Source organism: Solanum tuberosum, unplaced genomic scaffold, assembly GCF_000226075.1.
Source record: "Solanum tuberosum cultivar DM 1-3 516 R44 unplaced genomic scaffold, SolTub_3.0 scf00105, whole genome shotgun sequence".
NCBI classification, from domain to species: Eukaryota; Viridiplantae; Streptophyta; class Magnoliopsida; order Solanales; family Solanaceae; genus Solanum; species Solanum tuberosum.
The window spans coordinates 595986-610869 of NW_006239031.1; the positions used below are offsets into that span (position 1 = coordinate 595986).

The window sequence follows — 14884 nt, forward strand, 5'->3', positions numbered from 1 at the left end:
CATGACACGCATATAAGCAACTTCCGTTGATGATAGACGAAAAATATTTGGTAGACTAAAATTGTATTATTTTTACGAAGAAGGAGGATTATTAGTGCTCCATATGAAATGATAAGAATCATTTTGAGTCTTGAGGCAAAGATAAGGGACAATTTTGGTCCTTTTCTCATAAAATGTGCATCGGAACTAAAGAGTAGCGATAAGCAACGGATTTATTTTTTTCTAAAGAGAGGGGACAGGTAGAAAGAAAGGGATCCGGAGCAAGCAGCGACGAAGTGGGTGTCTGTTTATTTTTTTCGTTTGTTTCTATTTTTATAAAAAATATATATAAAATTACTTATGTTTTTGAAAATTAAGGACTCCTTTTTTTATTCTCATTACTTAATTTATTCATTAGATATATCAACAGAATAATAGTATAAGAATATTTTTAAGACACTTTTACTAAAAAAAATTAGTCCAATATATTTATATGATTATTATCATTTGCAGAAGGCTTAAGTCATACACAACCCCTTAAAGTTGTCTGCATATTTCACTTGAATGCCTCAATTAAACCTTGTACCTATTGAACACCTTTAGTACTTCTTTTTTTCCTCTAGTACTTCGAATTGATAGCAATTGAGCATTTTTTACTTACATGGCATTTTAGGTGTAATTCACAACTAACAAGTGCGTGAAATAATTAAATTAGACATTTTTTAAACTTAAAAATCTCTTTCTTCTTCATTGGACTTGTTGCCATCACCTCTCCACCTTAGCACTCGGGTCCGCCATTGTTGCCATAAACACCCTTCTTCTTCTTCCTCATTTTTTGCTCTTCCTTTATCATCATTATCATATTATTTTTTCAGATTTGTTATTATGGCAATCAATACATCCATTTCTTCCTCTTCTATTAAGCAACAACTACCATCACCTCTATGATTTACATCGACACTTTCATATTTTTTTTCTTCAACGCTATATCCCTTTTCTTCTTCTTCTTCTTCTTCTTATTATTATTATTATTATTATTATTATTATTATTATTATTATTTCTACAGTCACTTATTCACCTCCTCTATCACCATTGAATCTATATATGTCATTGCTGATTTAGAAGATTAGAAAAGAAAAAAAGGAGAGTAGTGTTCTGATAGGTAGTAGGAAAGAATTTGGGTGGGTTTAGTGACAATGGTAACTATTAAAGTTTATTTTTAAAAAAAAAAATTGAATCTGAACGATTTGCCATTGTTAATCTATGATAAAGAAGAACAGAAAATAAAAAGAGAAAGAGACGTGGGGGGCTGATTATTATGGGTTGCAGGGGAAAGGTTTGGTGGGTGGGGGAATTGTGCAGGAATTACAAAATATTTATTTTATTTTTATTATTTAAAATACTTTTTTCACTCAGATTTATATTTTTTAATAATTTTTTGGATCCCACTGACATATGTCATAACTTAATTCGTCATAGTGCCATGTCAAAGCGAGTGTGTCTCACGTACTTAATATTTTTTGTTGATTGTCAAAAAAATGCCAAATAGGTGTGCACTAGAGATGTTCAATAGGTACAAGACTTAATTAAGATGTTCAAGTGAAATATGCGGACAACTTTAAAGGATTGTGTATGACTTAAGCCTTTGCAGAAAATTCTAAATGTTTGTGTACATATTTCATCCTTCTCCCTCACATAATAACTTCCTTTTTTAATTGGGAATGTTGTATGATCACTATCGTTTGTAATAATAACTTTACATAAATAGTAGTATGTATTTTCCCCTTTTCTCTTGTATGATAATTTTCTATTCTTTTTGTTAGGATACTATATGATGATTTTCATCTTCGTAGACTTTTACAATGACATGGGAGACCCATATGCTTGGTTTCATTTGTCAGTTGGACCATTCTACTCATAACTTTACCAATTGAACCCTTAAATTCATTAAAACATAACATTTTAAACTCTTTTTTTTACGTGTCATCCTATGTGACATTTTTGTCCGAAGTGCGTGTAATACACACATTTTAAGGGCGTAAGACCTTTAAAAAAGTCACGTTTATACTTTATAGCAGGTATCTTCTTCTCCAATGAGTTCAACACCATTATTAATTAAAATTTTAGTTCTCTCTGGCCTTTCACTCAAATTTTCTTTCAAAAATTTTCCTTTTGTTTTTGTTTTTGTCATTCTTCTTCTTCTTCTTACTCCTATAAATCCTACATTATCAGTCGATTTTTTTCTTTAGTTTTTGCTGCTTGTATAATTGTGTTGTTGTATATATATATTCTCCATCACTTGTATAAAATTTTCTCTTCAATAATTTCCCTTTAATTCAACAAGCTTTCTCCAATTTCATCAAACATCAAAAAGAGAAAAAATACTCTTAGTGCAATTTCACCAAACACACATCAAGCAAAAAAAATGATCTTTTTTCATTTTCTCTGACACCCAAAAGAGAAAAAAATTAATCTAGCTCCATTTTCATCAGATACCTAGATTCTTTTTTAGATTTCTCAGATTGCATAAAAAATCCCATAAAAAATTATTTTTTTCTAATTTCATAATCATGAAATTCGAGATACACGAAAATCACATACCAAAAAATAGTAAACAAAACAGATTTTGTTCTAGGTTAAGACAAGGTTAATAAAAAGAGAAATTAAAAATCGCACTAAGACTTTCAACAATGGACAATACCATGGGAGTGAAGAGAAGAAATTGAGGTGAAAAAAGTATACGGGTGTATTTGAACAAAGAGAAAATGAAAAGAAATAGGAGGTTTTAGACTTTTGACATTTAATTTTCTATGTGAAATTTTTAAATGATGTGGAATCGACGTGGAATCAATTGTAATACATGCACCCTTGAGCCATCCGAAAAGGGTTTAAAATATTGTATTTTAATGTGTTTAAGGATTTAGCTGGCAAAGTGGTGTGTAGAAGGGTCCAACTGACAAACAAAGTCAAGTACAGGGCCTTTCAGGTCATTCTGCCTAAAATTAATTATCTAATTTATTTGCTTAATTTTAAAAAATAAAAATTAATTTATTATTTTATTTAATTTATTACTATTATTAAATATTAATTTTCAATATTAAAATAACTACAATAATTCATATGAGTGATATCATTAAATTCTCTTCTTTCTTCTTTCAATGGGAATGTCTCTCAATGCCTTCTTTTTCCTTCTCATCAGAGTTATTTCACAAAGATATTTTTTCACGACCTTTTCCGTATCTTGGTTTCTCACTCCAACATTGATTCTTTTAAAGAATTCATTTAACAAGTTAACTTCCACTTCTTCAATGTAGTAATCATAAGTTTAGGAATGTATTACTAAATTTTAGCAAAATCACTTAAATGATAGAGATGTGAGTGACTAAGTGTCAATTATTCTGTGAGCAGTTCAGACTGAATAATAGCAAAGAGAGAAAGGAAAAAAAGTAGTATTGAAAGTAGAATTCATTTAGCTAGCACACTCCTCACCTCAATACTACACTTCAATAGTTGTTAGTGTCAAGTTAAACTTGAACGAGTTAAAGGGTGTATCATTTACGACAATTTTAAGTGTCTGCAATAATTATGAAGTTATGGTCAATAGGGTTGTTCATGGTTATGGTTAAAAAATCAAACCGAACTGCAATCCGAACCAAACTGATTAAAAAAGTTGATATTTGGTTTTGTTTGGTTTTAAATTTTGAAAACTGATATTATTTGATTTTTCTAAAAAAAAACTACAAAAATAACCAAATCGAGTCGATAAATTACTAAAAAATATAAATAATTTTGTTAAATTTTAATTAACTTAAGAAATTTAACTTTATCATTTTTTCATTCAACACTTAAATTTTAGCCCAACTATTACATTCGTAAGTCCAAGTCCATCAAAATTCATTATTTTAATATTTACCTACTCTACCTCACATAAGATAGTCACACTTTCTCTTAATTGAATCACCTTGTTCGTGTAATTAACTCTAGTATTGCTTAATTGAACCGACATTAGCTTTCATGTAGATTGTTCATGTATTATGTGTTTGTGTCTATCGAGATACGTATATTCTCAAAAAAATTATTACTTTTAAATCGAAAAAAACCGGAAAAATTGAATCAAACCGAACCAAATTGACGGTTATTTTTTTTCGTTTGATTTTAAAAATTTTAAAAATCAACTAAGTTGATTTAATTTTAATTTTAACCAATAACCGATTTAAACCGAACCACGAACACTCACTATCATTTGTAGTACAAACATTTTGTCGTATATGCTAAATTTCCCTCTTTTGTTGGGAAGATTATAGTCCAGACACGTTTCTTTCGCTGATTGGCTGTATTTAGACCGCAAAATACTAGTCAACTCGGTTGACGTCGTCACTCAACTCCTGTCACTGTTAAAATCTCCATTCTCATACAAAAAGCAAAAATCCTAAAAAGAGTTAAAAACATTAAAATACAGAGTTTCCATATCAAGCGCATTAACCTCAAAATCGTCTTCTGACATTCATCGCCGTCGTCTTCGAAGCTCTTCTCTAGATCTGAGCTTCACTTCACTTCAAAGTCAAATACCAAATCTTCGGATCTCCAACTCCCCATTTCGATACACACTTCAGCTAGGGTTTCGAGTCCGTACTAGACTGAAATGCTCGCCGATTCATGACGGAGGTTTTTCGAGTACTTGCGTGATTCTAGGGTTTTACTGTGTAGTTGATTTGGTGCAAAACGAGAAATCGAGTATCCTGGATATAATTTTTCAAATTTCTAGATTGATACTTCCGAAACTTTGATTATTCTTCTGTTAGTTACAGCTGTATTTTGACTAGTCTAGGAACACGGAGGGACTCTTTTACATGGTTCATTTATAGGTTGCGTGTATGGTAATGTTGAACATTTCTGTAACTTGAAGTCGTTTTTCTATAGAAGAAGGATGTTGTGACGAATGGCGTTGAAGTTACCTGCTGCTGAAGCAGCTAAGGTTGCGATTCAGTCTATAGGATGTGGATATGATATATCCTTGGATTTGAGGCTCAAGTATTGTAAAGGTCATCCATCTAATAGTCGTTTAATTGAAATTGATGAAAATGAGGGTCGGGAGGTTGTGCTTCCTGGTGGAATTTCAATACCTAATGTGTCAAAATCTATCAAATGTGATAAAGGAGAACACACACGGTTTCGCTCTGATGTTCTTTCTTTCCAGCAGGTATCTTTGTTTATACTTCTCTTTGGTCATTGGGTCTTATGTTGCTACACCTTTAAGCTGCTATAGTGATATCATTTTGCTTATGTTATTTGCTTTAATATGAAGAGGTTAGAATCTTTTCTGGTTACCGTTGCGCGTTGATGTGTTCTTTTATCTGTATTTTATGATGCCAACTGTTTTCTATATTAAGAATTTAGGAATATATTAATGTAAAATTTCTTACAGTAGGAAGAATGATGCTATCTCCATGTTATTGGGTTTTTGTTCCTTAGTCACTATGAAGAGTTTGAGGAAAACATATATGTGAATATAATTCACTTTTGTGCATGTACTTGTAATATCTCCTCTGCTGTTGATTATTAAGTTGGTCAGAGTAGCTATTCTCTGCAAATTTTCCCATCTTGTGTTTGTGTCAATCTAAGAGTTCCTTTTTTACCTGCAGATGTCAGAGCAGTTCAATCAGGAAGTATCCGTGAATGGTAAAATTCCTTCAGGGCTCTTCAATACTATGTTTGAGTTTTCTGGTTCTTGGCAGAAGGATGCTGCATACACTAAATCCCTCGCTTTTGATGGTGTGTTCATCACGTTGTACTCTGTTGCTCTAGAAAAATCTCAAATGGTGCTGTGTGATTATGTTAAAAAGGAAGTTCCATCAACATGGGATCCTGCAGCATTAGCAAGGTAATATTTGTTGCATATTTAAACTCTTAAACATTGGCAACTGTTTCCTTCCTATTCCAAGATAGTCTCCACTGTCTGAAGGAGGTCCAATTTTAAAAACAACTTTAGATCCATACTCTATGTGGCTCTCGCTTTTACTTCCCTTACTGTCTAATCAACTTTTTGACCATTTTGTTCCCTTTTTATATGAGAGAAAGGAAGGGAAAGTAAACAGTTAATGACACCTCAAGTAGTAACTGTATGTCAACGTCCTTTGAGTTTTTCGCGAAGTTCTTTTTTATTTACTTGAGGCATTCTAGTTGATCAGAATCATAGAGCTCTCCAAGTTACAAATTTGAGTAAGAGGGCTTTGATGCAACTGCTTGACACCTCAAATAATAACTGTACGTCAATGTCTTTTGAGTTTTTTGTGTATTCCTTTTTATTTACGCGAGGCATTTTAGTTGATCAGAATCTTAGAGCTCTCCAAGTTACAAACTTGAGTTCTGGGCTTTGAAGCAACTGCTTGTTAGGACACTATCTGGTATCCACCTTCATTTTACTTATAAACTGGTCAATTACAAGCAACACATTGTTTACTGGAAAGTTCTAGTCTATTAGGACTTTGTCATACTAGTTCTGAAGTTATGTTCATTCTCCAGGTTTATTGAAAAATTTGGTACTCATGTCATTGTTGGTATAAAGATGGGGGGAAAAGATGTAATATATATGAAACAACAGCACTCCTCATCGCTTCTGCCTGCTGACGTGCAAAAACGTTTGAAGACAATGGCAGATAAGAGGTTTTCAGGTGCAAATGGACAAGGCGGAATAGAATCGCAGCAGGCAAATCAGAATGAGAAGGTAAAGGATATCATCTGACCCTCCAATTTCCATAATCATGACAAACACTCACAAACACATGAATTATGTTCTTATATGAAGCTTTTGGAGCCTGTGCACTAATTACACTTTTCGATTTTAAAAAAGGGATGGTGAAGGCCAAATTGATGGATGTACCAACCCTTTTGGATTCAGAAACAAGATAATCTGAAGCTTATGTTTTTCTGTTTCTCTTATCCCTTTATGACTCAGAAGGGATTCTGACCCAAACAATTTAGGGTCTTTATGTCTCATCAGTCATCGCTATTGCTTGAATGGTCATAATTGCCAACCTTCCTTATTCCTGGTTGTTTTGCAAAGTCCTTTCTCTCTCCTTGAATTGTTATTTTAAAATCTCTGCAATATTGGCTGAATCAGAAAGGCTTATAAGATCTTCTATGGCCGCATAGACAATGTCGATCAATATCTGCAGATGGATTTACTCTGTAGGTCATTTGTCTTACAATTGGGTATTAGTTGAAATCCTTACTGTCAAGTTCTATATCACGTCTTTTGTCATAACCATTAGATTACTAGAGAAAAAATTCATGACATATATTATTTATTACGTCACAATTATTATGAATCTATTGTCTCTGTCTCTGATTTGATAATGTTGCCTCAGTTTGAAATCAGGGAGCACCGACTGAGGTTCGCCGATCCCAATATATCAGGTTCATATGCACATAAGGAGGTAGGTGGTATAGGATTTTCATTAGGTCTGTTAAGTTTTGTGCACTTTAGAGTTCTGAAACAAGTTTGTCAACTTGCCCATTGGCTACTGAAATTGCAGGATACTGTTTGTATTTGCAAGAGGAGAGGTGGAAGTGATAGCAGAGGCCTGATGCATAATCAGTGGTTACAAAGTGTTGATCAGGAGCCTGATGTGATCTCAATGTCCTTCATTCCTGTAACTTCACTGTTGAATGGCATCTCAGGAAGTGGATTTTTAAGTCATGCTATAAATCTGTACTTACGCTGTAAGTTAGAGCATGTCATTTGTTATTTTCTTGCTTCTATCTTGTATGTGATATAAGTTTTAAGCTTCCATGTACAATGCACATTGCTAAATGTAACATTTCCATTTAATAGTTATGGTGCTCAGGCTCTCCAAAAATGTTGCTGCACCTGTGTCGGATCCTCCAAAAATACACTAGTTTTGGAGCATCCAACATGCACCCGTTGTCAATTTTGAAGAGTCCGAGCAACATATATTATGGGCAAACAATAGGACGGAGGAGGGCCTGTTGAGTTCATGTTAATTTTGAACCTTTTACAATTAATAGTTCTGGGCAAAATATAAGGTGGAGGAGGTGTCCTGTTAAGTTCCTGTATTTTGCACCTTTACGTTTGCATTTTCTCAAAATGTTAATGATTTTATCAAAATAAGATGTAGAAGTGCCTACTGAGCCCTGCTAATTATGGGTCTAAAAGAAGATGGCTGATTTAAATATGTCTGCATTTTCTCAAAATATTAATGTGTTGTCTGATCTTGGAATATTTTTTAAATCTTGCAAAAACTTTTTCGAAAGAGGGGGTTAGGCTGGCCTGTTTGGGCATAATTACTGTTGTGCTCATTTGAAGGTGTGTATTTCAAATGAAAATACTAGCTTTCACTTTTAGCCACAAATCTTCGACTCTCGTAAATTTATTTTCCAAGTGAAGTTCATGTCCACAACTTCAACTTCCACAAACATTTTTCTTTTGACTTCAACTTTAAATATTCTTTCCCCTCCCCCCAATTTCAACTCAAATGTTGTCCAAACAGATATCCTTTATCAAGATTTTTTTGATAATGTATTAATTGCATGTGATATTTTATTATGTAATTACCTGGAAATTCTGTCCTTAAATCTTCACCTTTATATGGAAGTGTTGTCTATTTATGCAGATAAACCACCAATTGAAGAGCTTCACCAGTTTTTGGAATTTCAGCTGCCAAGGCAATGGGCACCAGTATTCGGTGATCTTCCGCTTGGTCCACAGAGAAGGCATTTAAGTTTTCCGTCTTTGCAGTTCAGTTTACTGGGTCCCAGGCTTTATGTGAACACCACTCCGGTGAGCTCCCTTAATTTTAACACCTCAATTTTCTATAGAAAACCTGCAATGGAGCAAAAGGTGGTTTATTTTCTCCTTGTGCTCCTTATGTAGCGGCACCAACTCAAAGCAATCCCGTCATCTTCCTGAAGTCATTAACATTGCATATAACACCACCCCAAGGGAAAATCTATTTTTTTCTTTGGGGCTGGTGTTCCATATATTATTCCACGCCGCCTTTTTTCCCATCTCAGCTAACTCCATGTAATATGATCCCATAGTCAAGGGTTCCGTTTTCGACCCTTACTATATCATCTTGTCTTCCAGTCTCACCTTACTAGCTATCATAGTATTCGTCAGATACTCCTCAACCTTGTTGATTTTCAACCGTAGATGTCTTTTCTGAAGCTTCTATCCCATGTGGTCCCTTGTCATCCTTCTTAAATAATACATTTTTTTAATAAGTTATCATTCTGAAAGGATCAGTTACATCCTCCCTGAAGTGTATCCTATTTACTTTTCCTTCCATCTCTTGCTCTTTTTTAGTAAATTCTCCCCATGAGAGCTTGTCACCTCACCCGATAGCCATCTATTATGAAATTCCTAACTTAATAGCTATTATCTTTTTCCATAAAATTTTCTCCCCTCAGACAAATCTAATTATGCTCCTGGCAGCACCATGTTAAATGAGGACAATCCAAATTCTATCTTCAAATGAACTGGGGTTTTTTTTACTTTTCCAATCTTCCAAATGAATTTTTTTCTCCCTCTTCTTTCCTAATAACAAAAAATCTCTCATCATTATCTCCAATTAGTTTGCAACAATTCATGGAATATAAAACAAAAGACATGCTATTTGTGGGTATGTTACTTAGGTTGACTTCATACTATGCCGTCTTTGGATTTTGTAAGGATTTGGCTGTATTTCTCCAAATACTTGTGCACATGATCTCTAAAATAATGTTTTTAGCTAAGGATGTGAGACAATAACATCTTTGCTTCTTCATTTTTAATTACAATGTGTGCCCTTGTGAATTATTATGGGTGAGGAGCAGCTCGGAGTGCATAGCTAACTGTTTTCGATCTTTAGGAAGACTGTTTCCATTTACTTCCATTTCAGCTTATAATTGAGTTCACTGTGCAAAATGAGATGGAAGCTCCCACTAGCTTCTTTTGGTCTTGCACCAAATGCTCGGGATCAGGGAAGGAAGTAAAAGGAGGGGAAAATATTGTTGACTAGTCTGCTTAGTACCTTCTTTCCAGCCGTCCATGTGATTCATATTATTCTTGCAGGTTGATGTTGGCAAGAGGCCGGTGACTGGACTTCGTTTGTACCTTGAAGGTAGAAGGAGTAACCGCTTAGCTGTCCATTTACAGCATCTTTCATCTCTTCCTAAAGTCTTCCAACTTGAAGATGATCCAAATGGCAATTTTCACCGAGAATCATATGATCGCAAATACTATGAAAAAGTTCAATGGAAGAACTTTTCTCACGTCTGCACCGCACCTGTTGAATCTGATGAAGATCTTAACATAGTTACTGGAGCACAATTGGAATTAGGGGACTACGGGTTTAAAAAGGTCCTCTTTCTGAGGCTCCGTTTCTCGACTGTCATGGGAGCTACTATGGTAAAGCACGCTGAGTGGGATGGTTCTCCTGGGTTGGCTCGCAAATCTGGCCTGATATCAACTCTCATTAGCCAGCACTTCACTTCAGTTCAGAAGCCACCTCCGCGGCCAGATGATGTGAACATAAATTCTGCCATTTACCCTGGTGGTCCTCCAGTTCCTGTGCAAGCCCCTAAGCTCTTGAAATTTGTCGATACTACTGAGATGACTCGAGGACCACAGGAACCTCCTGGTTATTGGGTTGTTTCAGGTGCAAGGCTTATGGTTGAGAAAGGAAGGATCTCTGTGAGGGTCAAATATTCCTTGCTAACTGTAATACAACCCGATGATGAAATATCAGAGTAATTTAGAAGAGGTTCTCTTTTATTTATACTCAAAACAATGCAAAAGCTACAGGGAGAAGTTGCAGTGTAGTTTGTTGCTCAGCTTTCTTGATGTTGAAACACCTGTTGTACAAAATTTGGCGAAAGTGCCAAAAAAGGGGATGAAGCAACTGTTCTGTACTTTGAGATGTCTCTAATCTTTGTTCTGATTTTGTTTGCGCTTAATGTAAATCATGACAATATTGGTTGTAATATAATTCTCACTTCTCCAAAAATCTCTTTGAACCTATGTCCTATGCTCACTGTGATGTTTGATTGAGATCAACTCCAGCAAGAATCTTGAGTGGTTATATGAGAACACAAGTTTTTAGCTCGAAAAAAGTGAAGCCACGGGTAATTGCTTGAATTTTCACCTTGTTGGGTGAGGGTCAATATCTCAGATTAATGCACAAACATTAGCCATATTTCCTAGAATTAGCATCAAGTGACATAAAACTGCGGGAAGTAGAAAGAAGTGCATAGCTCAATAGTCAAAAGACTGGTAAAGCAATACATGGTAAAATAAGCTTACTTCAAAGCAACAAACTAAAAACTTAACCTACTGAACTTCCCAGACCATCCCCACATCTCACATATTGGAAAAGACAATACAGAAAGAGGGGAACTCAGTCAATATACAAAGCAAAAAAACAAATATATCACACAAAAACAATGAATGTCACCCTCTCATTTTCCTTCTTCCCAATGTGCAAAACTTCAGTTTTCGCCGGACAGCTAATTTTACAGGTTTGAGCATGGTGAGAGAGTAATAGATTCTGCAATTGGTGAACTTTTTTGATGGTCACATTAGGATTCATAAATATGATAATACAATAATTAGTCTTTTAGGATCATTAAGAGAAGGGAAAACTATGCTCATGGGAAGGCCAATAAACCCCTTCCCTTGGACAAGCCAGTGGAGTTGGCTTGGCAATGAAGGTAGGATACTGTTGTCCTGGCATCACAACTGTATAATCCGATGAATATCGCGTTGGTACCTGTTCATACAAGAGATGATCATTTAAGATTAAATCAAGTGGAGGGAATGATGTTTGAACCAAAAAAAAAAGAAGCTCTACACTTACTGTTTGTGAATTTGCGCGTTTCTGAAGAGGCCCCAACCCCAAGGAACTGTGTCTACTACTACCTAGAGGCGAAGAGAAAGGGGGGCTAGGCTTGAAGAGATGTTCAAATATGGCCATGATGAGAAACATGGATATGAGTATAGCTGTAGCAACAAAGCCAAAAGAAATAGCATCCATTGATGTCCCGAAATTCTTCCATTGTCCTTCTCTGTTTACTTGTGTTTGGGAAGGACTAGGTTCTGAACTTGTGTGAATATTGTTCCATGGATTTGATCTTTCTGAACCAAGCTCACTCATATTCGTATCCACTTGTTTCATTGATCAATATCAACCAAGTTGGGGTCGGCTATATGAATACTCACTGTACATGTCAAACCATATAAGCTTATCTCAGTCCAATATTTTATCAAAACAACAAACAAAAGGACAACAAGTTCTCTAATAGGACTAAAAGACTCATTAGAAAAAAATTCGAAAGAATGCTCACAGCTCACAAGTGATGCACAAATATATCTATCTTTGGAATTTAGAACTCTCATTATTTTATCACAACTTCATGGTAGCAAAAGTTGTGTTTTTAGCTTTGAAGTGAAGAGAAATCAACAGGTTTATTTTGCTTCTGAATATATCATGATCATGTTTTCTTGTTTTTATTAATTTATTATTATACAAATGATGATCTCCAAGAAACAAGTATAGCTTAATAAAAACTATGAATACCTTTAACATTTATCAACAGTTCAACACACACAATTTCACTTCATCATCAAGCAATATCAGTTTCCCATTTTTGTAACACACTTAAAATAATATCAGATAAGAAATGCAGGTAAAAATCATGAGCTGCAAAAATAGAGGAAAAAATACCTTGAATCTTGCTCTGTGATGTTATCTACTTGGAAATAAGAATGTGATGAATAAACATAAATTTGAAAGAGAATTTAATCTTGAGAAAGATTAAGCCCCAATATTAAGGACTTTATATATTCTATAGTTTCATGTGATGAAAGAAACAGACAGACATATGACTCCAATTTTATTGAAAATCACAGCTCAAACTAGGTAGCTTTATACCTAGTTGGAAAGAAATATAAAGACAAAATTATAAGATAATCTTAGTTACTAGACTTTTCTTTGGATATAAGTACAAAAAAAGAAAAACTTTTATATTATCAGTATATTTAAATATAGTGTTATATGTAACGTTAACCTAATAATATAATACACCGTCAGTACACAAAAGTTGAACTCTTTTTGTTTTCTTTTGCCTTATGTTGTTTATTGTACATGATCTTGATGCCAAACTTAATCAGTACTATACCTTTGTTTGTACATTTAGGGAAGCAAACTTAAAGAAATCAAAAGTGTTGGCCCTCTTTGTCTGTAGAGCCTAAAGCAAAGAGTGTGACCCCTCTTTGATGCTTGCAAAAGCATTCATTTTCAAGATACCATAATTCATGGCTTTCTCTTAAGCTAAATTCAATTCTAATATCATTTTTTTTTATTGAGAGCGTAAATATTTTTTTATACCACTAGTATAATTTTACATATCATGATAGGTTGACTTCTTTATTTTCTTTCACTATTATCCTTTTATTGAGACATGTAGTTGCCTATTAATCAAAGAGGCTGAGAGTAAGTGTTATCTCACTTAGAAGCTCGAGCTTCCCAAGAATTAAAATTAAGAGAGGTGAAATAGATAGAAATCTTTATTAATTTCGAAAAATTAAGACATCCAAAAAAGAAGTTGTAATCTATATAAAAGGCATAAAATTATGAATTTTATTAATCAAGAAGATATTGTATAGTCAATTAGAGTCTCTTTTTATGAAGTTTACATAGAAATAGATGGACAAAAAACAAATATGAGGTTTCATTATTCAAAGTTAGCAAAAACATACAAACAAAAAAAACATGATCTCCCACTAGATAGTCAGGATAAGCAAAAGCTGCCAAACAATTTTATTTTTTTATAAAAAAAAAATTAAAAAAAAGCTGCAGCAGGTGGAATTTGTGACAATCTTACAGCTAATGCTATACCAGAAGAGCCATGATTCAATTGAAGAAAGAAAAATAAAGTTTTTTTTTATCTCTCAACACAAAAAGGAGAAAAGCTAGAAAAAAAAGTTAGTGATTGAGACCATTTTTCTTAATTTTTCCACTCGGTGTTCGATATCTGAATTGGAGTGGTTTCATACCGCGGGCCTATTCAGGGAGAAAGGTTACCTATCAAGGATTTTTCCATATCTCGAGCTCGAACACAAAATATCTAGTTAAGAGAGAAGCGACCACATACACTCCACCACATCTTTGAGGTGGTATACCATTTTCTTGATTTATTCCTCAATTTTACCTACCAAAATCTTTGTCTTATAAACCCCACAAACTTTTTGTCAGAAGCACTAATAGTAGCTTAAATTTCTTGAATTATTTGCACAAAGTCCACTTTTATGTTGAAGCTTTATATCCATGCACCCCACTTCAATTCTGGCTCCTCTCTATGAGAATGGTCTAAAATATGATAATTTACTTGAAGCAGAAATGAAAAGAAAAAAAAATGTAAAAGTTTTTCTTTCTCTTTGTTTTTTAAATAGTACCGTGTCTCATTCTCATTAGTCTTGACTAATTTGATTTCTCACTAAATAGGCTCAATCGTACTATATCTCACACTCACTGACTCTACTAATTTGATTTCTCGCAAAATAGGCTCAAATTTATGATATCTCATATTTATTAGTCAGACTAATCTAATTTCGCATCATGTAGGTACGGTTTCAAAAGATGACAATAGAAAGTGAGGGGAAGGAAACATTTTGTTTTAATTTTTTTCTTGCTTTTTATCGAGTTATCTTTTTCATAGTGTTAAAAAACAGCCCACAAAAAAAAGAAAAAGGAGGGGGGATTTTACTACCTAAATTAGATTATGTTTTTTTTCATTTTGGTTTTGAAATTATAATGCCTCTGCTTTATTTATATTGGGGTCATCTCAAGGAAAGAGCACAAATTTTTACTACAAGACATCTTTGGGGGGGGGGGGGGGGGGGGGTGT

The 14884-nt window shown here is 34.0% G+C and overlaps 2 protein-coding genes across 2 annotated transcripts; one reads left to right on the plus strand and one right to left on the minus strand.

The window, feature by feature from the left end:
* Positions 1 to 4369: 4369 nt before the first annotated feature.
* Positions 4370 to 10936, plus strand: LOC102589449 (MACPF domain-containing protein At4g24290). Its single transcript, XM_006349261.2, has 7 exons — positions 4370 to 5180; positions 5623 to 5861; positions 6503 to 6704; positions 7348 to 7416; positions 7516 to 7702; positions 8614 to 8780; positions 10053 to 10936. Exons 1-7 carry the CDS (start codon positions 4920 to 4922, stop codon positions 10731 to 10733), a joined length of 1806 nt encoding a protein of 601 aa, XP_006349323.1. The 5' UTR covers positions 4370 to 4919; the 3' UTR covers positions 10734 to 10936.
* A 273-nt stretch (positions 10937 to 11209) lies between these two features.
* LOC102589778 (uncharacterized) lies at positions 11210 to 12941 on the minus strand. The gene is made up of 3 exons (XM_006349262.2): positions 12703 to 12941; positions 11836 to 12196; positions 11210 to 11748 (listed from the first exon to the last, which is right to left on the minus strand). The coding sequence occupies exons 2-3, from the start codon at positions 12151 to 12153 to the stop codon at positions 11605 to 11607; spliced, it is 462 nt and encodes a 153-aa protein (XP_006349324.1). The 5' UTR covers positions 12154 to 12196; positions 12703 to 12941; the 3' UTR covers positions 11210 to 11604.
* Between the last annotated feature and the right edge of the window lie 1943 nt (positions 12942 to 14884).